The sequence below is a fragment of the Falco cherrug genome, chromosome 12 (assembly GCF_023634085.1).
Source record: "Falco cherrug isolate bFalChe1 chromosome 12, bFalChe1.pri, whole genome shotgun sequence".
NCBI lineage: Eukaryota > Metazoa > Chordata > Aves > Falconiformes > Falconidae > Falco > Falco cherrug.
Genome location: NC_073708.1, coordinates 16737304 through 16762285, shown reverse-complemented (window position 1 = coordinate 16762285; position 24982 = coordinate 16737304). Strand labels below are relative to the sequence as shown.

General features: G+C 35.1%; 1 protein-coding gene across 1 annotated transcript in view; it reads left to right on the top strand.

The window, feature by feature from the left end:
- The window catches only part of BTBD8 (BTB domain containing 8), a 39806-nt gene extending 14824 nt beyond the window's left edge, over positions 1 to 24982 (top strand). The window contains exons 5-18 of the mRNA XM_055724705.1: positions 1275 to 1364; positions 3536 to 3616; positions 4761 to 4857; positions 5497 to 5585; positions 5803 to 5905; positions 9591 to 9773; positions 10596 to 10733; positions 11760 to 11889; positions 14452 to 14513; positions 15503 to 16139; positions 16482 to 16569; positions 17146 to 17285; positions 18429 to 20786; positions 22126 to 24982. Of these exons, the coding sequence (XP_055580680.1) occupies positions 1275 to 1364; positions 3536 to 3616; positions 4761 to 4857; positions 5497 to 5585; positions 5803 to 5905; positions 9591 to 9773; positions 10596 to 10733; positions 11760 to 11889; positions 14452 to 14513; positions 15503 to 16139; positions 16482 to 16569; positions 17146 to 17285; positions 18429 to 20786; positions 22126 to 22595 (4666 nt within the window). The 3' untranslated portion in view covers positions 22596 to 24982. The remainder of the gene's footprint in view (positions 1 to 1274; positions 1365 to 3535; positions 3617 to 4760; positions 4858 to 5496; positions 5586 to 5802; positions 5906 to 9590; positions 9774 to 10595; positions 10734 to 11759; positions 11890 to 14451; positions 14514 to 15502; positions 16140 to 16481; positions 16570 to 17145; positions 17286 to 18428; positions 20787 to 22125) is intronic.

Genomic DNA, 24982 nt, shown 5'->3' with positions numbered 1-24982 from the left:
ATGTAATACCCATTTATGTGTTGACATATTTCACTGAGATATGACATATTCTGTAAAAGCTTCATTATTATTATTGCTGGATGAATCACAGGAGGAATGTGCGAGAAGTTCCTAATTTAAAGTATTGAGACTTCTGAAGCAGGAGGGAAGAGACATTCCAGACTACATAATGACTAGAAAAGAGACCATAAATAGCATTCTTCTTACTTCTTCCTACGCAAAATAAGAGTGCTCTAAAACATTTTAAGAGTCAGGAAATACATGTGAAAGAAAGGATTCTCATGCCTAATATAACACTTTGCTTTTTCTGCCATAGGAAATACATGACATAAAGTAATTTTATAAATAATAGGAAGCTTAGTAAGAGTCAGGAAAAAATTGTATGTATGACAATGTTGTCTACATCTGCAGTAGCCCAGATAAGATACATAAAGGCTAACACTACAACTGATATAAATCTGGAAGGCTGGAATCATAAAGCATTTTTTATCCACTATCTTCTCTTCCTTTCTGCCCTGCCACTTCCAGCTTAAGAAGCTCCTGTTGCAAAGGTCTCATCTGTTTTTTTTGAAGACTGTGAAACTGGTGGAGATACTCAGCTACACAGGCTACTGGACTGGGGTTTCTTTATTGTCTTTGGAAGTAGTAGTAAATCAAATTAGCCCCTTTACGGCCAGTCATGCCTTTTAAAAATGCAAGAGTAAGAAATCTAAACAGAAGTAATTGATAACTCTTCTTAAACAGTGCTGGAAACACACATCATATTGTTGTGTCATATGTTAGTATCAAGTCTCTTTGACTTTTAGGATGTGCTGCTAGGTGGCCAGCCAATTTCAAATAAGAGAAGCTGTATATTTTTCCTTTTCCTTCTAATAAATACACATTTTGTAATATAAAAAGAATTTAAGAAATTCAAGATATAATTATTTGGCTGAAATGGGGCTGTATAAATGAGGTTATTTATTGTTATTTGGTAAATAGGAAAAATAAATTTGAATTTTATATTATATAAAAGGAAAATGCTTGTGATGATAGATGTCCTCTGTGTGAATGTCAGTCATACTAGAAACAAGCTTTAACTGAGAAATTTAGAGTACTGTGTGGTTTTTTTTCGGTAGCGTACTTTGAAATTCCAAACATACTGGAAGAAAAGGCATGCAGTATACAGATGACACCTTAATGCACAAAGGGCAAAGATTTACGTCAACATTCTCAAAGACTCTCATAATAAATATTTGTATCTAGTGGAATAATGTTTACTTTTTCTCTCTTAGGGCCATTTTATGTGCCAGATCTAGTTACTTTGCTGCTATGCTGAGTGGAAGTTGGGCTGAAAGCTCCCAAGAGCACATCACTCTTCAAGGGTAAGTGTTGTCTTTGCGAGTCGTAGGGGAGCAAGGTAGGCTATTTAAAATAACTGCAAATATATAACAACTGTGCTGTGTATAAAGCACTGAAGATTAATCTGCCTTGACACTTTTCTTCAGCCTGATAGATTTCCTGTGTACTGTTTTGACTTAAATATAAAACAGCATGTGTAGTGTATTTGTTAATGTTGTCAGATGGTTCAGGGAAAAAATCTTTTTCATCAGCAGAAGAGTACTAATCCTTTTTTCTAGAGTATATTTTAGTATTCACTGTCTATTTTACAATTCTCTTCTTTCACTTCATGTTGTACATGTCATAAAAAGTATTATGAATGTCTGAACAGTGTAATTTATTTTCATGCTTATTTGTACAGTGTGTATCTAGAATGTAAAGACAACTAATTGGAGTTCTTAAATAGTATTTAATAATGCTGTTTCAGCATCACACTAAAAAAAAATTGACTAGTGTGCTTGTTCACAATGGCTTTCTGTGTGAGAGCTGGAAATAATGGAGCTGTCGGTACAGGATGAATACTTAAGACTTCATAGATAAACTGGGGTCTGCCAGGTTAATTCTTCTCAGTATCAGAAAAGTGAATTGAAATATATTAAATTTTCTTTAAATGCAAACTAATACTGATACTTGTACATGTTAGCTTTTTTCTCCAGGCATGATGTTGGCTGAAGCGTTCTTCAGAAAGAACTGTGTACCTTACAGTGCTGCAAAATTGTTTTGTGCTAATACAAAATTGCTTGGCCAACTTTCTCATATTTTCATAATTTTAGTTTTCTGTCAGTGTAATAACACTGCTGCAAAGCAGGAAGGTTATCTGTTGATCTGGTTATAACTTCCTAATCCTTATAAAACAATAAACTTTTCATTGATTCCTTAGCTTTTATGCTATGCATGGTATGTTTTAGAGGCTGGTTGTCAACAGTTACTCCAGTATTTACACTTCTGTCCCTGTAATTGATTTCTACATGGCTAAGAAATTTTCACCCTTGTTTTTCAGTAGAGGCTTTCTCCTGAGAAGTACTTAATCTTTATATGAGTATATTCTCATGCCAATATCACATAATTTCTCTTATTAAGAATCATATCCATAATTTTACTTTTTCTAGTTCAGTTTTCTTCTTGGTACAGACTTCCATGCTGTCTTTTTTAAACACTTATAAATCAAGTACATGTGACTTACTCTGAAATAATGAAAATTCTGCAGAAGATAACAGCTGTCAAGGCTGTGGGGAAACTCCTACTTGCTGATTTCATGGCTCTTGTGTACTAATATACAGAGAGACAACTGTGCTGGTTTTGCTTCTTAGCACATTGCAACGTTGGGGATTTTTCCTTTTGTTTTTAGTCATCAATGTCTGTTGCTTAAACATGTCTAACATTTTAAAGGATCTTAGCTTAATCTGCATGACTGTATTCCATTCATACTAATGTACACAGCACTTGTGCGTTCTGAAGATTGCACATCAAGATGTACGTACATAAGTAAGATATAATGTATTGTTCAGGAGATGTGTCTTTTAAAATAGAGGATTAAAATAGATGTTCTGTGCCTTTCTGCATTATGGTGCTGGGACGATACAAGGATGCAAACACTACTCTGTGTGTGCAGTTCTATATTTCTTAATCTGAATCTAGGCATAAAGACATTTTCTAAATATTTTGAGATGCAACATTCCTCCTTAGCATTGCAATAAAACTATTAAATGTATTTTTATTGTGGGAAAAGCTTAAATATATCACAAAATCAAGAATTAAAAATAATTTTATAAAACAATTTTTAAATACATAGTTGCTTAAAAATTATTACTAGTAAAGAGCTTGGAGATGATAAAAAAATGCTTTATGCATATTACCAGTGTAAACAACATAGATACTAATATTACGTTGCTTATGACTTCTTTTCAGAGATTTAAAGTATTACAAAGTTTCAGCAAGACTATTGAGTAGCATAATTCACCCGATATATAGTCCATTTAGATACTTCTACATTGCAGTAGTCTTGGAAATAGCTTTAACTTTATCAGATCATTTACCTTCCATTTACAGAACAGCTGAATGATGTATCAGCCTTTTGACCAGCTTACTTTGGCTAAGAAATGTGTGTTTTATTCTGGACATGTCTTTATTTATATTTTCTCTTTTTTTTTTGCAGCATAAGCCAGGTAGAAATGAGTATCATCTTGCATTTTATATATGGAGGTATTCTGGACTTCCCAGACAAAGTTGATGTTGGGTATATGCCAAATTCTATTATGTTTTAATTGTAGTTTGTGCTTGTTCTGTATTTTCTCAGTTAAAAGTCAAAAGGAAAATTTTTCATGTAGTATATATAAGACAAAGATGTCAAATATCATGATCATCACACCTAAACATACTTTAGGAAATTCCAAAATTAAAGCTGTTGAAGAAATCTTGTTTATTTGACAGCTACTGGAAAAGATGTGGCAGCCATCTTTGGAATACTACACAAGGAGAGTGAAACCAAAATAATTCCCGATTTGCCTGTACCTTCCTTTTAGTTTTCAGAATAACATACACAATGTCTGATAACATGTAACAGTTAATATTTGGAATTTATGTTTAAAGAATCATTTTGACGCAAAGGCTAAGTAGTTAGTCCTAGATCCATAAAAAATGATATATAGTAACCAATGTAAATATTGGCATTTGCTTCTGGGATAGCGTTTAATCAGAGTTTTATACATAATCCTGTATTACTGAAGTAAGCTCTGAAGAGTGTGAATTTTTCCCTGAAACCATTTATATTAGCTGTTGAAGTCTGCCACTAAACATTAAAATACTATGATTTCTTAATGTTAGAAATTGTTGTTCAAAGCTTATCTATCTAAAATAAAAATACAGAATTGTTTACAATATGCCCCAATGTCAAGATTTAGGTAACTAATCAATACAGAAAATAAAACAATGTTATTTATTATTCTATAAAATAATTAGTAGTTTGCTCACTGTGCTTTTGCATATTTGGAAGGGACATAATTCTCAGATATGATTTCATCAGTAACATTTTAGGTAATCCTTGGAAAAAAACTTAAAAATGGCAAGAAGTCTACTGGCACAAATATCTTTTTCATTTGCTACTCTTAAAATAGAGAAACTGAGTCTTTTTAAACAGTTTCTCAGCCCGTGGCTGAGGCTTACTCTTACATAGTCTGAACTCGGTGGTTGGGAGATTATTATTAGGTCAATACATGTTTCTGTCCAAAGATAGTTCTTTGGCAATTTTCACACTTGATTATCAATCTCTACAGTAAATTCTGACTGAACAAAGACGTGAAATTAGCATGCAAATTTTCTTGTAAGCAAAATGCATATATCAAAATGATTTTTTATTCCTCTTGCTACTGCTTTCTCTTTAGTCGCATATTAGGCATTGCAGATATGTACGGGCTAGATGGGCTGAAAGAAGTAGCTATCTACGTTTTGAAAAGAGATTACTGCAATTTTTTCCAAAAGGTATGTCTGTTCTCATGCTACCTTGTGAGCTGTGAAGCCTAAGAAGAATTTTGATTCTATTACTTACACATCATATTTGCAAGATAATTAACTGTGTGATCAAGCTGTTACCTTAAGTCAATGGGCCCTATTCTTATGTGTAAATCTTCTCAATGCACTAGGATTGATGATGGGAGTAAGGCCTGTGGTATCATCCACCTATTTATAGAAACTTGTAAACTACAACTGATGAAAAGCAGTATGCCACATGATTAATTCAATATATTAAATTACATGGAGTATAATTTAATATGTTCCATTGTATATATAATTGTTCTTAATAGGAATACAGAAATACCATATATTGGCATATCATATTTCATGGGCATATATTTAGAAAATATTTCTGTTCAAATAAAATTAGTTTAAAAACAAACAGCTGCTTAGAGTTGAGAATTTTCATGCATTAGGCTCACTAGCTGAACATGACCTTATTGACACATGTGGAAGCAGTTGACTTCCCTATTCTGCATAAAGGCAAACAAACTTAAATACCGTAGTAGCTAACAGTACTTCTGTTTGAACTAAATATTTGTACTTCTGTACAGTTTCTGTAAGTAAGAATGTACAATAATTGTGATAATTTGCTAACAACTCCAGCCTGTTCCTGGGAAACAGCAACCTGTACTAGAATGCATGGCTATTGCTCATTCATTGGGAGTGGAAAAGCTATATGCTGCTTGCATGAAGTAAGTAAAATAAAATAAATTATCATTTATGGTTTTCATTTCTTTGCTTTCTGTTGAAATTATTTTATTTTGCAGGATTTAGTTTATTTTGGCATAAAAAATATTCATTTTAAACATTTTTTTTCTTTGCAATACTTTAGAGGTTTCACTTTTGCTAACAAGTGAAGATAGAACAGATTTCATCTTCCTTACCTAAGAAAGGCTCTCTTTTCAACAGATGGGTAGGAAAACATTTCGCAAAATGTTTGTCAGAGAGAAGCTTTGCCAATTTACCTACTGAACTTCAGAACAACTGTCTTCTTATGTTGATTAACTCTTTGGTAAGTAGTGTATAGTGTGGTTTATATAAAAACAGAGCAATGTAAATTTTTCCTTATTTAGCTCTACAATGTAATTTAAGAAATAACAAATATAGTATTTTAAATCTGTAGTACAGTTCTACTATGTAAAAGTTCCCATTAAAATAACAATTTAAAACCAGATTTTGATGTGCAGATGTCGTTGCTATGCTTTATGGCACACAGTCTAGTGACAATCACATCTAAGTCCAGTAATAATGCAAAATAAGTTTATGAAACACAGCCATGACATCATAGCACAGCATTATGTATTGGGTAGTGAAGAACAGGGAATTGCTGTATCGATTTTGATGTTAGGTGGTGGCATATGTCATTGGTGATTGCCTTTTCCTTTTTGACTATATTCTAATTCGTAAAAAATGCGCTACTTTATCAGTCTTCAGGTGATAACTGGATATCAGTGATCACAAGCCATTTGTTTACAGACAAGCTGACTTTTCAAAAATAAAGTAACAGTATAGTATACATATCTTCTGCTTCCCCAGTAACACTATGGAATTGGTTCCCTCAAAGCTCAGCATTCATTTTTTGTGGCACATACTTACATTCTTCCAATTTAGATCTACCTAAACTTAAGTACTTTCTAACTGTGTTTTTGTGTTAAACTACACTCAGAGTTGCCTTAAGGTAACTGAATTGAACTAGACCTGTTAACAGGAATTTGATCCATTAATTAGCCTGTAAATGCACTGAATTGTAACAGAGATATAAGGAATATGCACAGGAACTAAAGGTAAACCTGCATAGCTGCTGCTAAGCAGGACTGTACATGTATGGCTGTAATGTAGACTGGCATACACAAAATTTACTATAACTAGCTCAGGTAACATTCACAGGATGATTTTGGTTCTGGCACACACCAGACTAAGCATGTAACATCTTGTATATCTCACGCTGAAGTCCTTGTCCCCATGTCTCTGTTACTTGTTATCCAAGCTAAGCAGCTCAGATACAGCTACCCATACTGCCAAACATACCCCTAGTTCAAGAGAAGCACTCTGAAATGGTTCTGGCCAAGAATTGTCCCTCACTGAAAGGGCTGTGAAGGCTTCTTGGGGCTGGTTATTCTCAGCACTTCTTTGATGGAGTACTTATCCCATCCAGTGCTGAGGCCAGCAGGTCAGCTGTGCGTGGGAGTTGCTACTGCATATTCAGGTGAAAGTTTGAAAAACAAGGTTTCAGAGCTATGTGGCTATACCAAGAGAAGTTTCAGAGTATCCACAGTTATGAAACCTGAACAGTCCTTCTGCCACAATGCATAATTTCTAACAGAATAAAGATAGTAGCTATAGCTCTTAACATACTAGGTATTCTGCTATTACATTAGATCAGTATACTCAGCTGTTCCTAGAATATATACATAGCTTTGTATGTCATATGTTGTATAAATATTTGAGAAGTTTTAAGTAATGTTTTCAGGATTATAGACCAGTTCATTTTGATCTACAGATGTTCATAGTTAACACCACCCCCTATCTCCAAACTTAGCTGAGGTGAGTACTGTAGCCAAGAGTATATGTAGACACAGCTCTAGGCTATGCAGGCTCCCTTGTGCAACATTATCAGGCCAGTTTAAAGGTGAACCTAAGCCACTTCAGGCCTGCCTTCCCCTCTGTGTCTATGACATATGAAGATGCTGTGCTTAGAGTTTGTGTTGAAATACATGAGCTACCTTTAAGCTACCAGCATTTGCAGAATCATAGTGGCACTGTGGGTACTTGGTACTGGTCCAGCTATGTACCCAGCTTCTCTGGTAGATTTTTGCAGTCTGGACTAAAGTGTGTTTTGGTTCCCATTTTATGGATTTCAAATTTGTGTTGGTGTGTCTTTGCAAAATTCACCAGTATTTTATGGACTGGAGGCTGGAAAGATTTTAGAATTGCAAAATGAAAAAATAAAGCATAAGCCTCTTCTGCCCACAGAACAGTTCTGGTGAGTGATCATTTAACCCTGAACTCTTAAGACTCCTAGTCCAAAAACTTGTGGAATTCCCAGTGGGGTTTTTCACCATCTGCAAAAATGCTGAAGGCTGCCTGAGGAAGAAAGAAAAGGTCCAACAGTAATTTTGCAGGGGCTACTGTATGTTTTACGATCCTCTTTGCTGCTATTATAGCCAGTTACACCCAGTTAAACAGTATGATTCTACCGATCCTTTCATTTACCAGTCTTGGAAATATAAAACCTAGTTAATGTGGGGCAGCCCTTCAGAGGAAGAAAAGGTGTAAAGAAAAGGAAATTGCTGATTGGTAAATCTCTTGGAAGCCACAATGATGAACACAGAAACATTAAAATGGGAGTGCAGTTTAAAACACTGTTCAGGTATTCATCCCTGGTGTCTCAACTACATGCAAGAAAATTATTGGGTTTTTTAGATAAGTGGATTCTATTTTAGAATGGTTAGGAAAAAAATACAAAAGAGAAGTAAAATTCAGGTAGAGCCACTCCTACAGAGTGCAGATGTAATTAGAAGTCAATGAAGGCATTTTGTATTTCACTGGAAGTATCTAATGGAAGTCAAGGCTTATTGCCTTGTGAGCAAGGGCTGAATTCTGGACAATTCAAAAAGCTTGTAATTGAGTCCAGTGGAAGCAAGTTCAAACCATAAACATATACTTTATCCTTAATTTACCTTATATGCATAGAGGCAAACTGGGTTTGCCCACAGATGAGTGAAATAAAAAAAATGTAGTTGAACAATGGCTGGCCAGATTTTATGTTTTATCTATAATATTCATGTTGAAAACCCTTCCTGCTTTCTTCTTTGCATGGAACAAACATTATTATAACTTGAATTTACAGTAGGGGTTTTTGTGTCAAATATTTATCTGAATTGTTGTTTTCTCCATTGTTACTGATCTTACTGCATAATTTATCAGTGACCTGCTAGGTCATGTTGAGTAGAGCTTTCAATCCATTCTAATATGGATAACAATAAATTGCAGGTTCTCTTTAAGTGATATGTTAGCCAGTAGAAGTTGCCCTCAGGTACCATGGTGACGCAATCCACAAAAGAACCAAAGGCACAGAACAGGGAAATAAATATTAGCAAATCTATTTGCTTGTTTTAAATGTAACTATAAGCAGAATACATTTCTTGAGAAATGTTAGGCAACAAAGAGTAAGTTCAGTTAAAACTCCATCTGGGAAGACAAGTACTTGATGTCTGACTCCTTTAAATAAAGCAAAAGGTTTCATAACTATGAAAATGCTTGGAAATTTATGTATCCCAAGTGCTAGGCCATCCACACTCGCCTAAAGCTTTCGCTTACCCATTTTATTTGAGAATTTATTACATCTTTCAGTACCTAAGAGGTTTTTCTCTATTCAGTTTCTCCAGTTAACATTTGCCTTATTTTGTTCAGGACTGCAGTGTGTAATGATACACAGTTGAAAAAATGCTACAGAAAAATTTATTGCCTAACTTCAGCAGGCAAAACAGAAGCAGTAGGTTTTTTCTTTCTGCTTTAGTTTCAAAGGTAGATATAATGTTCAAAATTATGAAAATCCAATTTTACTTAAAGAAGAGAAATAAGTAAATGATTGGATCCTTACATAAGTGCTCAGTAACCAAACAGAAGGTATTTTACAAGCAACAATTCTTTAGGTGATTACTTGGCAACAGGCTAATTTCTGGCTTTATTTTAAGAACCACAAGAATGCTGCCTTCATTTTGATGGAGAGTGACCGGCTGATCAATAGTCTTCCCCAAGTGAAATGGACAGAGACAGCTGTGGCCTTGGCATCTAGGCTACAAGAAGAATGTGTAACATTTATTGTGGCAAACTTCCTACACATAGTACAAAGTGAAGGCTTCTCTATTTTATTGCAGGTAAAAGTGCTCTCCAGATATTGTATGCTTCCAGATGAATTGAATTATATCACAGTTTGGATAGTTCAGGCTAATCAAAATAGTTTCAACTTTTGCTTTAAAGTGCAATTCTAGGGAAAATAATTAAAAAAACAACATTAGGCAGTGCTAAGGTGCTTCTGGTGGTGGTATGGGGGTTTTTTTTCAGTGTTGTTTTAAAGTGCATTAATATTCTGATACACAGGGTTGATATTGCGGTCAGGTTATGTGCCTCAGTTAAGCAAAAGTTCCAGTTAATTTACTGGGACAGCTTCTGTGTTGGAAAGAGATAAATAAATATATACATCAACTTTGAAAAAGCTTTCGGACCCCTAGAACAAACAGCATCTACTTACAAGAATGATTATGAGTATTAGCAGTATACTGAAACTTACACTGATTTTTGTTGCAAGTGGCAAGAATGTGCCAGTGCTGCACATGCTGGGAGAACATACTTAGTCATCTAGCTGGTTCATTTCTCCCATGAAAGATTTTTTTTTAATATGTATAGAGGATTAAAAAAAATAATAGGGAGATGTTAAAACGTTTTGTCTTTGAATCTGGAGTTAAATGTGGCTGCAAATTCATCACAGTGTGCTTGTTCCTATGGGTTAGCGAGAGGCCTCAGGATGATTTGCTAGAGACCTGGAGAGGGGTGGGGTTACGGAATGGATACAAAGGAAGATGCTCAGTTTTGGAATACCTCCTGCACAGCGTGTTAGCAGATCCTCTCTGCTTAATAATGCTTTTGCATATGAAGTACATTCTTTTGTTTTAAACAGCTGCCTTTTGTTGTTTTCTCAGGCACAAGCAATGAGCAGCAAACCTGACCTTCTAGAACTAATTTTTAATGCAATTGAAAAAAGTATTAATAATGAAAATAGCTGCTTTCTTCTTGTAGCTGTGGATACATTGTTGGACTCCACAAATGTGAAGGAGATGGTAGGTTTTTCAATGTGCAGTGTTTACAGGAAAAACTGTTCTGGTATTGTTTCATGTAATGGTTCAAATCAGATGATACAGTTTGAGCTCATGTGGCTCAGTTCAGCAACGGGGGTCACACAGCAAAGCATCTGCATAAATCCAAGGTCCTGTTGGAAGTGCAGAAAATGTTGGCATTTGTTTACTGGATATTAACACATTTTTCCTTTATAAAGAGAAACCCTATCTATGGCAATAGAAAAGTTATTGTATATTACTGGTAAGTCCCACAGGCACCACCGCTCTGCTGATCTTTACTATTGCTTTAAATTTGTGATGAGAAAAACTTACCAAAATGTTGCATTACCTTAAACTTACAGGAGAGGAGAGCTTGTTCTCTTTCTATGTATCTTTGCCCCTCTTTTTGTAAAAGTCACAGCTACATTTGCTTTTATTTAAGACTGTCCTCTGAAGCAAGGGCTGCCTCTGGATCTAGCTTTTTGGATCGGGGGAAGGCATCAGTCTCCATGTGTGTAACATGCTATGTATATCAGCACAATCTGAATAATTATATTTAAGCTGTTATTGACTGTAATGCTGGGTATAATTCATAAATAGTATGACAAAGAATAAAAAATAAATGCAAAATGAATTACTGCAATCTGGTGCTATTGTAGATCTCCTTGGTAAAGCAATGAAAATTTAATCAGATATATTATTTTTCCCTAGAGTATTTGACCTTGTTGTGACACAACTGACAGTAAAGAGCTATTATGGGGTTCATTTAAAAAAAAAAGGGGGGGGAGGGGGGAATCAATGTGATGTTTTCTAGTGCTGTAGTATGCCTTGGCTTAAAAGTATTGTAAAAATTACTGTGGTGGGCAATAATCCTTAAAAAACACCATCTCTATCTACCAGACCATTATAAAATATAAGTGATGACATCATTGATCTAGCTTAGGGAGTAAGTAGATTCTGAAAGGAATAATGACTGGTTGCTATGACAATATGCCCCTCACCAGCTGCTGATTTGTTACTTGAACACAGGGTTTTACGTGCAAGATCCAGGCTCTGCGTGATAAGCTCTGGGTCTTCCTGGTTCAGTCTTTTTATGCTGTTCGTCACACAGAAGGCTGGAAGCTGATGAGGCCAGACCATCAACAAAAAATACAAGCAGGTATGTCTGGCGTCAAATGGCATTAGAATTTTTTAGCAATCTGTTTAGTAGATAAAACGTAAGTCGTATTGTGGATCCAGATAGAAACTAAAGCAAAATTTGTGATGCTGTAGGTTTTTGAAGTGGTGTTTTAGAATAGAAGCATGATAGCATGCTTAGCTAGTTTCAAACATGGAAATCTGTAAGTCATTTTCTGTGTAAAACCTCCCCTGCTTTTCTTTTTAGGCATGGATAGAATAGGGACCAAAACCATGTAGATTGATTCTGTTCTTGTTTACAGCTACTCTAAATCATTGAAAATACTGCAGTAGGATTAAAAACCTTATCTGTCTCATTTTTAAGGAGATAAGCACTGTGGATGAATTAAATTTGCACAAAGCAGATTATCCGTTCTACGAATTCGTTTTCTGTCCTTTGTTGTTTTCTCCATAATGTATGAATATTGCTTGTCTTTTGCATATTGCTTCTCTCATGCACTGTGAGTAAATGCAGATAGCTTGACTTCACAGTTGACTGGGATTGTGATATTGTGTATGCTACTGCAGAGAGCCCCTAAGGAGCTGCATAGTGATCTCTCAAAATTTTAACAGGCAGCACTTCCAACAAAAAGAGAGGTTTTGTTCTGAATGTTTCTTTGTTTTGAAATACACAAGTATTCTGAGGCTGTGGAACTGACGATGGAGTTCAGGTTATGGTTGAATATTAGGTTTGACAGTACAGTGTTATAAAACAAAAGAATGTGTTGAAGACTTCTCTAAAATCAAATCGCTTTTCAATCAAAGAAGGAATAAACATTTTGGTGTCCTTTCTGTTAAAGACATTAATAGCTAAATACAATAGTTACAAAATTGTTTACATCTACAAGCAGATGAAAATTTTATTCTAAATTACATGCTGAGAGAAAGATGCAGTGACAGTCTTTAAGCATGATTTAGGGATGTAATCAGCATCTCACTGCTACTGTATAAAATAGGTTTCTGATTTCTTTCTGGATTATAAAATCCTTCAGAAGCTGAGCAGCTGGCTTTAGAAACAAGGGTAGGGTTTTTTGTTTTGGGGTGGTTTATTTTTAGGAGGATCGTGTCCTTATTGTAAATAATGTTTAGGCTGCTTCGCACTAAGTGCTTTCAATACAAAAAAATATTTAAGACTAAGGTGTGCCTTCGTTGTCCAAACTCCATCTTGCCAGAAACTGTTTTGTTTTCTTTTAGATTAAATTATAATCAGAGCTATCATATAATTTATATATAAATAGACAGGCTGAAATGTTTGTATAGGTTATCTGTTTTTAATTGCAGGCAAAGCAATCACACAACACTGGTAGACAAATGTTAATCTTCCAGTGAAATATATCTAGGATAACTTAAATCAACTATCATCTTAAAGATTTCTGGTGGTGCTTTATCTTCTAGAGATTTAACCTATATAGAATTAGAATGCTATAATAGAGGAAAAATGCCAAAAGAAGACAGATGATATTATGGGTTTTTTCATTCACAACATGTCTTGTGTTTTCTTAGGCACAAGTTTATATGGATTTTGTCTTAATATATTGGTATGTATTAATGTGCAGAGTCATTGCTAGAAAAAGGATTAGATCCCTGGGGTGCCATTTTCAGTATACCTTTTGTGTGATTTTTACAGACCTATATAAAATTATTTTTTGTATTTTCAATAAGAATCCAGCAGAATTTTTGTTTGTGTTATACATACAAAAAAAGTGTCTGTGTAAAAATACTATGTCAGAACATAAGGCACTAAATGCTTAAAAAATTTTAATACATTTTTTGTAAAACCTTTTTTCAGCTGAAATATTAATACAAACAAAAACGAAACCTTATTGATTCTGGGCCTGTACAGTGTCTATAAATATCCTTTTTGTATTCTACAAGCGCAATTGATTTAAAGGCTTTATTGAAAAATGCTTCCCTCCCAGAGTAGACAAGCAAAAAAAAAAAAGGCATTCACTGCCTGACAATTCCACATGACAATCACAGGGATAACTCTCATGACATTACACTGCATGCTATCTAACGAGGCGCTATGATCTTACTGTGTACATTTAGATATTTTGGCTTTACCACTTCTGAAAACTAACATAATATAATTAATTTCTTATTTAAATAGTATAAGTAAATATGCTATAAATTACAGTACATCACTTAAAAGTCATTAGTACTCTAAATTTGAAGGTCTTTTTTTTTTTTTTTTCTTTAAATAGTGTACACTTTCAAAGGTCTCAGTGCACTGCAAGCTTGAAGTGAGCTAAGCCTGGATAAACAGAAGTGTGTCTTACTGTGGAAATAGGGAAACAGAAGAGTTAAACAACTTGCTTATGGCCATGTGACCTCATCACAGACACCACATTTTTTGTTCTGAACATAAAACCATGCATTTCCACTTAATATTTGCCATGTCACCAAAATTAGCCTTCCTAGAATAATTACAGGACACAAATAACTGCTTTCTGATTTCAGACTATGTTAATTGAGTAGGCTGGATTGTTTTCTGTCTGCCGCCTTTCCTGCTAAATAGTAAATAAACTGCTTGTTCCTTTTACAGCTGCATTTGACAAAGGTGATGACCGAAGGCTTGGCAAAAAACCTGTATTCAGCAGTTCTCAGGTAAACTTTTAGATCCAAACATTAAAAATACTCAGAAGCACGCAAACAAAACTATTTTCATCATGTGTTTTAAATTAAATATTAATTTGCTGTTGTGAACTGTTATGTCCATTACTGGAAACTTATTAGGACTCAGCCCATGCTCTGCTACATTTTCAAACAGATAAGCTCAAATAAAAGACAGGAATTTGTTTTCAGTATCTCACATTCCCTTGTTGCTACATAATGAAACTGATGTTTCCCAGAGTAAATGGTTTGCCACTGAGCTAATGAATCTCTGCTATTATCACAAGCCACTATGGCAATGGGTCTGTTACACCCACTGCCCTGAATAAAATATTTTTTAGTGCCCTCAACACTTTGAGATTCACACTCAAAACTACATTACGACTTAGTAGAAAACCAGTATGGGTTTCATGTGATTTGACAATCTTGGACATATTGTAATGACACTTGGTATCACAATGCTTCCCTTTCATGCACTTAATTCTTATGTTTCAGTATATATCTTTACTTGAGAGAAAGAATAAATATTGCCACGTATCTGTGGATACACTGTTGGTAATTGTTAAAAAGATCATACATATTATAAATTAATTGTGGGAGTTATGTTTGTAATAATTCATAGTCTTTATTCCTCATTGGAAAATACGCACATATAACTCAGTTATCTTACTTCAGCAGACACTAATAATATAAATAAATATTAGAGTAATTTGTCCAAAGTAAAAGTGAAACTCTACTTAGATATTTCTATTTTCTCTATATAGAGCAGTATTTCACAGGAGGTTCACTAGGCATTCTGTATCTTTGAAAGCCAGCAATCTGAGCTAAAATATAATCTTTAAAAAATTATTTATATAATGAATCTTGCTGCTTTAGATTCATGTGGTACTAAAAAAGTAATTGTGTTTCAGAAATGAAAGATTATGGATAGTTTGGTGTTATATGTCTTTTTTTTTTTTTTCCCTTTATGCTTTTTTTTCTAGCTAAACAAATCTCTTACTGAATCTGCCAATATAAGGAATACTTCCTGGACAGAACACAGCAAGAAAGATAGCTGGGGAGATTCTTCCACTAATCAGGATAAAATGAAATCTGATGGATTAGGAGCATCTGGACATACATCCAGCACCAATAGAAACACTGTTAATAAGGCTTCAAAGCATGAGGATGCAAAGGGGAAAGATGGCAAAAAAATAGTTTCCAAGATTACTAAGGATTCAAAACCTGGGGAAAAGGCTGCTTCACCAAAGGCTAGAGCTGTTATAAAGACAAAAATAGAAAATAATGGAAATGTGAAGGCTGAAAGCATGCTTACCAAGCAAGATATAGAAAAGACATCATCTGCAAGTGGACAAAAAAATTCAGGAAGTGGCAAAGGACTAAAGAACCATGAAGGAAAAACTGCAGGTGCCAGACCTAAAGTGCTGACAGTAACCTCAAGCACACAGATCAAAACAAAACCACTGAAAAAAACCACAGGGAAGGAATCTCCGTCCTTAGTGACTGTGGCAGCAACTTCCAGCAAGTCAGCAAACTCAAACATAGATATCCAGACTACCAGTGAACAGTCAGAGGGACCTAAAGAGGATAAACTGGTAGAGGAAGGGAAAAAACAAACTGGTAATTATTTATTTTTTTTTTTCCCTTAAAAGTCCCCTTCTGATTTGTCCCAGGCTGGTCACACACTAACAACCAGCCAGGGAAGCTTTAAAAAAATCTACTATAGATTGATAAGTCACCTTCTTCCCCTGTACATGAATATTAACTTGAGATAAGAATATTAATCTTTTTCCTCTGTTAACTGACTTTATTTTATGATCAACTGATAGCAATATAAAATGGTAAAAGTTTTGCAAGTTTAGTATCTATGCTGTTTTCAATAGCTGATCTTCACATATTAGAATTTTTTTCAGTACTTACATGTTTTCCCCTATAATTAACTTCGAATTTACTTTACAATAGTGAAAACAAAGTCATCTGTGAAGACATCAAATGGAGTCACCACCAAAAAAAAAAAGACTGAGCCTGAGGCCAATGTCACAACAAGCGGGTATGTTAGAAATCAGCATGCTGTTTTACATATACATATATATGTGTGTGTGTGCATGCACATGTGTGTGTATGTGAAAAAAGTGAACTGTTAAGCATACTGTTAAGTCAATGTGTTCTTTATAATCTGGGAATGGTTGTCTATCGCACGTTATTAGCAAAACAATTTGAGTTAGCTATTGGAAACATAGCTGTAAAATAAAATTGGTTTGCTTTTGTGTTGGGTTGTTTCATGCTAATGATTTTAAAATTGTTATAGGTCATTCAGAATTCTGCATACTGGAACAGCTAATGACTACACAAGGTGTTGTAAACTTACCGTTTCTGGGATAGCTTAGACTGAACCGGACAGGAAGACAGCTGAAGCATTGTGAAATGGGTCATTTTTTTTATGTGTGTGGGTATATATATATATATAAAAAAAATATACACATACAGGTTTTATTTTCAAAAAGTATACCTTTTAGGTTGCATTTTCTATGTTTATATATGCATGCATATTAAAAGATATATTGCTTGTGTAATTAAACATTGCTAGATCTTAAGCTTGGAAGTAATGGATATAATTTCTTTGCAGTCTGACAAAAAAATCAACTGGAAAAGGGTGTAATGAACAAAATGTACAAGCTGTTCTAAAGAAAAAAGGCAATGTGAGTAGCAATTCTGCAGCACAGCAAAAGGCTCAAAACACACCTACCAATTCTCCCAAGAACCAAGGTAAAGTTTCATACGGCAATGAAACAGTTTGCCATTATTATGCAAAGCTTTGTCTTTTTTTTAGTTTAGCACAAGCATTTGGCAAAATCTTATGAACAATTCTGTTTATTTTCCATGTTTTCCCTTTGGTGATAATCCTAAACTGTAAAATGCAAATGAATTTGTGTCATCTTCAAAATATTTAAAAGATGGTCTTCATTGCCAATTGGCATTTTCTTCTGCTTGTCTAATCTGCTTTGCAGTCTTTTATTTACTGATCCTGTGCACTTCTGCATTTGGAACCATGACTGAGTTCAACAGAAATTCTGTAGGTCAAACACTTATAATATGCATCAAAGATCTTGACTACAGACTCCTTCATGAACTGTTATTCCATGCTTCCCTGTTTTGGTGATCCCCCCCCTCTAGCAGCAGCACTCCAGATACTGGCCCACCCCACAAACAAAATACTTGGTATCAACAGCTATTTGTATCAAGTGTGGGAAATGACATTGTAGACCACAGAGGGGAAACCCTGCTTTATAAATATACAAGGTGTTAAGGATGGAACTCTTTTAAATCCCATTTGGACTTAGCACTTACTGGGGGGAGAGTGTAGAATATTTAAGTTACATTATCTTAAATGCATTATTATACAGAAAACACAGGTCCTGTCAATTTGTGGTCATTAAAGATCTTGCAATATTTTCTGACTGAGCAGGGACATTAATTCTGGTACTCTAATCACATTATAACTAATGTAATTATTTTCTGCCTACTTTCATTTCCTCCACAATATAAATTGAATATAGTACTCATCACTTCCTATGCTAAGTTGCTGTGCAGTGTTTCTACTGTTCAGTGTTTCTATGCACTATGAGACAGCTGCTGCTTTCTACTGCAGTGATGACTGCTTCAGTTACAGGTTGAATTCCTTTATATATATAGTCTATGAAATGCTCTAGTTTTAAAGGTGGCATGTAAATGCAAGATGGTATTTTTGTCTGCTATTTAAGATCTCAATTCTTGATTCTTTAACAAGCTTTAAATCCCTTGAAAAAGCTGAGTAGCTTGTATCTCAACATAAACCCTAACATTAATTTGGTGACTATGCTTTGACTGGCGTATACAATCTTTATAGTCTGGTTTTTTACTGTTTGTTAGGACCTCAGGGGGAATCGCCAAATTCACTGAAATCAGGAATGTCTCCAAAACATAATGAAGAAAAAAATGTGTTACAACATCTGGCTGAGACAACACTCTCAGAAAAACATCCTTCAGCCAAGAAGAAGAGTGTTAAGCAGTCGCAAACGCCTGTAGCAAAAGCCACTGCAAAAATAACACCTAAAACTCTGCCTCCGTCAAAGCACGCAGAGATTGTGAATAGTAAAGACCCCAAACCGAAAACAGCTGGGCACTCTGTAATAAAATCTCAGTCCTCTGCCCAAAAACATTCAAGGAGTGAATCTCCTGTTGTCCAGAAGAATGTGCACACCTCTGAGCACAGAAGTTCAGGACAGAAACTTGAACAAAACACAGCTGATGCTGTGGCAGGTCAGCTTCGTGGCAATAATGAATGCTATTCTGCAGAGCAGAGTGAATCTTTAAAATCAGTGATGGAAAGTAGCAGTGAAGATAAACTTCTGGCATCCTGTCAACCCAATAAACAGAAATTACCAGATCCTTCTGAAAATGTGGAATACAAAATACAGTCCGAATCATCTCCTCTAATTACAGAAGAAACTATTTCTAAACTGCATGTTTCACTGCAAAATGAAACGGAAGCAAGACAAATCTGTGGAGATCAGACTGGAATTAAACAGATTGAAGATAGAGAGAAAGATGATGATAATACAGCTGAATTTCACTGTCATGCAGAGTCCTCCAGTGATGGATACTCAGACTTTTCCAAGGATACCAATCAAAAGGCTACTACGTCAGGAGAACTGGTGGAACATTCAAAAGCAGCAAAACTTTGTACTGAACAAAGTGATAAACTAAACTCTGAAACAGGTCTTAACTACAGTGGAAATGCTTTACCAAGCTTTTCCAGTATGATAACCAATAAAGAGGATGAGACATCCTCTCCTCAGATTCATATGAAGGGATTTCTTACAGCTGATGAGCTATGTGATACATCAGCCTTGACTGAATACCAATCAGGGACAGCAGATTTAGATGATGTTTCAGAATGTTCCACAGAACAAATAACAGAAAAATGTTCACCTAGTTACACAGAGCCTACAGATCCTACAGAAATGTCAGAAAACCATGAAAATGCAGAAATTCCCTTTGTGGATCACTGGAGTACTGGTGCACTAGATCCAAAAGAGAGTCCTGAATCAGATACTGGCAGTGCGACCACATCCTCTGATGACATAAAACCAAGATCAGAAGATTATGATGCTGGAGGCTCTCAGGATGATGAAGGATCTAATGAAAGAGGCATTTCTAAATGCAGCACCATGTTATGCCACGATTTTCTTGGAAGAAGCAGCAGCGACACAAGTACACCTGAGGAATTAAAAATCTATGACAGCAGCCTAAGAATAGAAGTGAAAATGAAAAAAGAGGGTTCTGATCTCTTCCGTGTTAATTCAACGAGTGATGATGAAATACCAAGAAAAAGACCTGAAATTTGGTCCCATCAGGAAAGTGCAAGGACCAATATTAGAGAAAGCAAAAGTTCTGCTTTTGGTAATGCACAGTTTACTCAGGAAGCAGACCAAGTTTCTTCTTCTGCTGATGAAACAGAAGATGACAGATCTGAAGCAGAGAATGTTGTAGAAAACTTTCCTCCATCAGATGTTCCCACTCAACAGTTCCAAGGAATTGATAATTTGGCTTTTGAAGACGCAACAGAAAATGATACTGCAAGTCAGGAATTTTCTAAAACTAAGAATTTCAAACGATCTGTTCTACTTTCAGTAGATGAATGTGAAGAATTGGGATCTGATGATAGAGTGGAAACTCATACTTCACGTCAGCATTCAGTAGATTCTCTTACTCCTTCAGAAGTATTTGACAATGTTTCTCAAGAGCACCATGGAAAGACTGTTTATTCAAGATACTCACTGGAAATTGAAGATGGATTCCTGGATGGTAAACAGCATAAGGATAGAGACAACAGACTTGATAAAAGTGAAAGTCCTCTCCTACATCTTCACAGCACTGAAATCCCAGGGAAGGAGAATCAAGGTGCTTCAGTGACTGGACAAAATTGCCCAGAGAAAGTGTATTCAGCAGCTAGTCTGTGTCCAGGAGAAAATCAAAAAGTAAATATGAAGAATGAGGTGGCTAGTGAATTTCACCAGTGCAATAAATACCTAGACAATGATGCAAAATCTCAAGAAAGACCATGTCATTTGGATCTTCATCAGAGAGAAACTACTTCTGATGTTCAAAAGAGCAGCTCTGCAAAACCTGTAGAAGCCAGTAAGAATCAGATACTGACTCAGGAAGATCAAGTGAGAGACAGTCAACCAGCAACTACTGAATGCGCTAATACTGATTTACTTCCAGGTAATGTACAGAAGTAGAAACATTCAGTCATTCAAAAACAAATTAATAGAGAAAGCTTTGGCAATTTGTCTGGGATTGAATCCTGAACTGGAGTAATTTTGGCTGAAACTATATTAAATTTAAATATTTTTAAGTATTTCATTTGGGTAGAGAATGCTTCTGTTTGAAATATCCGTCAATACCCTGCTGTTCAATGAGAAACTTGACTACAAGAAAAGAGATTTTATGTAATGCTAAAGGAAAGATTGGATGCAGTTGTCTGTACTTCAGTTATTTTTGATCCAATCTAACATTGACAGCATCAGCTTTTGATGGAATCTTAGTATTTGTTTTGTCTGCTTGACACCATATAGTATGTGTGAATGGGATGTGCAATAACTACAGTAATAACCTTAACTAAAGCGCACTGAACTGTTTACCTGAACAGCTATATGCATTATTGTTGTAATTTATTTATATATTATACACAAGTCTGAATCCTTCTCCCACTGAATATAACTGAATATTTGCCATATACATCAGTGGGAGCAGGTCTGAACTTTGATTTAGAGCTTGTGAGATGTCTAAAATTCTAAATTTTACCAGTAAAAGCTTATTTCCTATAAGAGAGATTATACTTAGAACTAATGCTTATATACAGAAAAGTTCTAATTTGTTTTATGTAGCCAGATGAACACTTGTCTAGTTTTGTGTTTTGTCTTCTTTATACCAATAATTCAGTCTGTTTATCCCATCAAAAATATACAATAGTGTTGATTACAACTATTGTGTATTCAAGAGCAATGAAATGCTGATGATGATCTATGTTCAGCCAGACCACAGAACAAGAAGACATTAAAAGTTGTACTTTTTTTTTTTTAAGTTTGCTTGCCCTTGCCTGCAACTGCCCTTGCATGTGCAGTGTAGAAATAAGCCTGTGGATAAACAATTTTGGTTTTAATTATCTTCTAAGCTGACATAGCTTAAGTCACCATTCAGTAATCATTCTCTATTAATTCCCTCCATGCACCTCCTGGTCTAAATTTAATTTTTGTAGTAAATGAGAAATTTCATGTACATTAAGTGTATATTTACATTGTCATTTTCTGTATCAGAAACTTAATTATGGAGGTTATTGTTAATTACCAGTGGTGATTGCTGCTTAATTTATAAATCATACCTTGTTTTTTATATAGGAAATAAATGCCTCGATTTTTGTCAATTTTGTATAACCCTCCATCCCCCCTTTTTTAACCTGGTTGGATTGTCCTTCCTGAATGAGTTAAATTTTGCTCTACACAGCCCTGAGGGGAGGATCATCTGCAATTTTTACATTGTACAGTATTGTGAATTATTTCAGGAGACATAGATGATTATGACACAATGGCACAAACCTGCATGTATGAGCATCGGCCTTCAAAAACCCTTTCTCCAATATATGAGATGGATGTTGGAGAAGCAATTGAGCAGAGGATGGATTCAGAAACAGCAGTTCTAGATGTGGATTTTGAAGATCAGCAGTTTGCAGAACAGGACTGGACTCTTCTCAGGCAATTGTTATCTGAGCAGGACTCAAATATAGGTTTCAAAAACTCTGTTCCTGAAGACCTTAACTTAGCACAATGTCTTATCAATCAGACACTGTTTCTGGCTCGGGATGGTTCAAATCCTCAGGGTACCTCACAAGTTGACACATTCAGTAGGTGGACTGAACTAATGTCTCCACTTGATGATTCTTCAGCAAGCATTACAGTGGCAAGCTTTTCATCTGAAGACTGTTCGTCCCCTCAAGGGGAATGGACAATTCTTGAACTGGAAACCCATCATTAAGGTGATCAGCTGTTTGCAACTGAACTCCAACCCATTCCCCAAATCTATTTTTGATGAGTTGTTTCCATACAATAATGAAATACTGCATCAGTCAAGAACAAGCAATTCTTGATACTGAGGCAATCTTTCTGATATAATGAGGTAAATATGTTAATTTATAATCTAGATTTAATCACAAGTACAATAATTTTTCAAGACTTAAATGTATGTCTTTTCTAAAAATGAACTCTGAGCACGTATTTTCTAGAATTGTTAGAAAAATTAGATGACATGAAAGAAAAATCTTGGTTTCCACCCTCCCTTTTATCTTTCTTTCTGACATTTAATATTCTCATTGAGAAAGAATTTAAAGATTAGTGCACAATTAGTAGAGCTATTCCCCTCCTTTTTCCCCCTCTCTATATATGGTGACTTCATTTTACAACAATAAAAATTCAGAATGGTTGTGTCAGAAGGTGACATGTGCCGACGCTGCTTTAGATGACGGAAACATATACTTATGTTCAAAGATAAAAGTTACAATATGAATCTACCTTGGGCCTTATTAGTATGAGCAGCTTGTTTCATCTGTTTCTTCCAGATTTGATTTTTGTATTTCTGGGTTGTTTTGTTTAGAAGTTTCCAATAAATTTGTCTTTCCTTTAAATGTAAGACTTCAGAGAGTCTGTGCTATAGGAAGAGCACTGTTTCTTTCTTGGAAATGCACATATTTAAGTAAACATTTTTAATGGCATAATCCATTAATTTAGAGTAGTTGGTAGAATGCTGCTCCTGTTCTAAAAACCAGTATGTCTGATACCTCCAACAGTATATCTCAGTCCGAAGTCATGGTCAGCAATACATCAGAAGTCTGACATTGACTAGAATTGTCTGCAGGCTTCAATTCGTTACACTTGCACCCTTCTGATGCTGTCTGAGGCATAGCAAGATTCTCAGGAATTTGGTTTTGTTTGTTCTCATAGATGCTACATTTTTTTGAGGGCTAATGGGATTCCTGCATTTTCATTAATACCTCTAGTGTAGCTTTTATATTGAGACTAAATGTCAACATAACCATTCTTCCGACTAAGAGTGAAATAGGATATACTTCTCAGTATTGCTCATTCTGCTGCTTTTGGCTATTAATTTGGGTGTGGATAGGACTGTTTATTGTTTTATTTGATGGGGGATGAAGGGAGTGAGAAACTATTTGCAATTCTTACCAGGTCTCCTCCTGAAACATACAGGGTTTTTTTCCCTGAAAGGTTAGGCCCTCTAAGATATTTACTTTATAGAATAGCAGGGCTTGACTTTCACATAGCTTAAAATCTAAACAGGAAGTATTCTATCTCTTCTTACTCATTAACAGAAGTGCCTTCAGAAGTGGGTGCCATATGGCAGTAAAAGGCCACTAACATTTTTGTTTGTTTTTGTTAAAACTAAGATAAGTACACAACTTAAGCTGTCTGTAACCACTGATAATATGGTCAGTTTTGCAAGCTTTTGCACAATTCCAACGGTGCACCTTAATTTTCTTTAGAAACTTCATTTCATTCTGTTCATAGTCAGAAACTCTTGGTTCTGTGGAAATATGACGTTGCCCAAGCACACAACTAAAGAAGTTACAACTTGTCTTATCTTTGGACCTGACAAAATCAAGAGCTCTGAGGCAACATAATTTTATCTAGAAAGCCACTTTTTTGAACTTCTGATACAGAAGTAAATGTGATGTTTTATTTTCCCCAAAATAAATAGAGGAAGAATTTTATCTCATTCTTAATATCAAGGCAGGGGAAAAAAAAAGGAAAGCCTTCCTTTCTCTTCATGTCAGTGAAGAAGCAGGAGTCTGAACTCGGGGAAGATGTTCGGTCTCATAATAAAAATCTTTTCCCTACTCATTTAGCTTTTAGCAGCATAAATAGTCTGAGATATTATAATTCAGAATATTTTAAATGTAGTATGTTGTATTTACCCCAGTCTTCATATTGAGGAATTTAGAAGAACCTTTAGAAGTGCAAATAATCAAGAAAACCTATTTTTTGCCTTTAAGTTTACCAGGTATATCAATAGTGGATAATCTTTTGGATAAATGAAAACTATAGTATTAGCCATAGTAAAAAATGAAACTCTAGAGAAGCTCTTACAGAAGGCTGAGGAATGCTGTTTTCTTAGTTTCTGAGTAAAAGACTAGAAGTTGTTTACAATAAAGTTTAATCAACTTTAAAATTCTGGTGATGTCCTGGTAGTGGGCATTCACATGCTAAATAAAATAAACTGAAATGATGGAAGGGAGAAGATAAAAGGATTAGGAAAAGTGACAGAAAGTGAAAGAAGGCTTCCTTTTGTCTACTTTTACTTTACTTTTGCTTTATGTTAAAAATACGTATTTTTAACTTCTTACTGAAAAG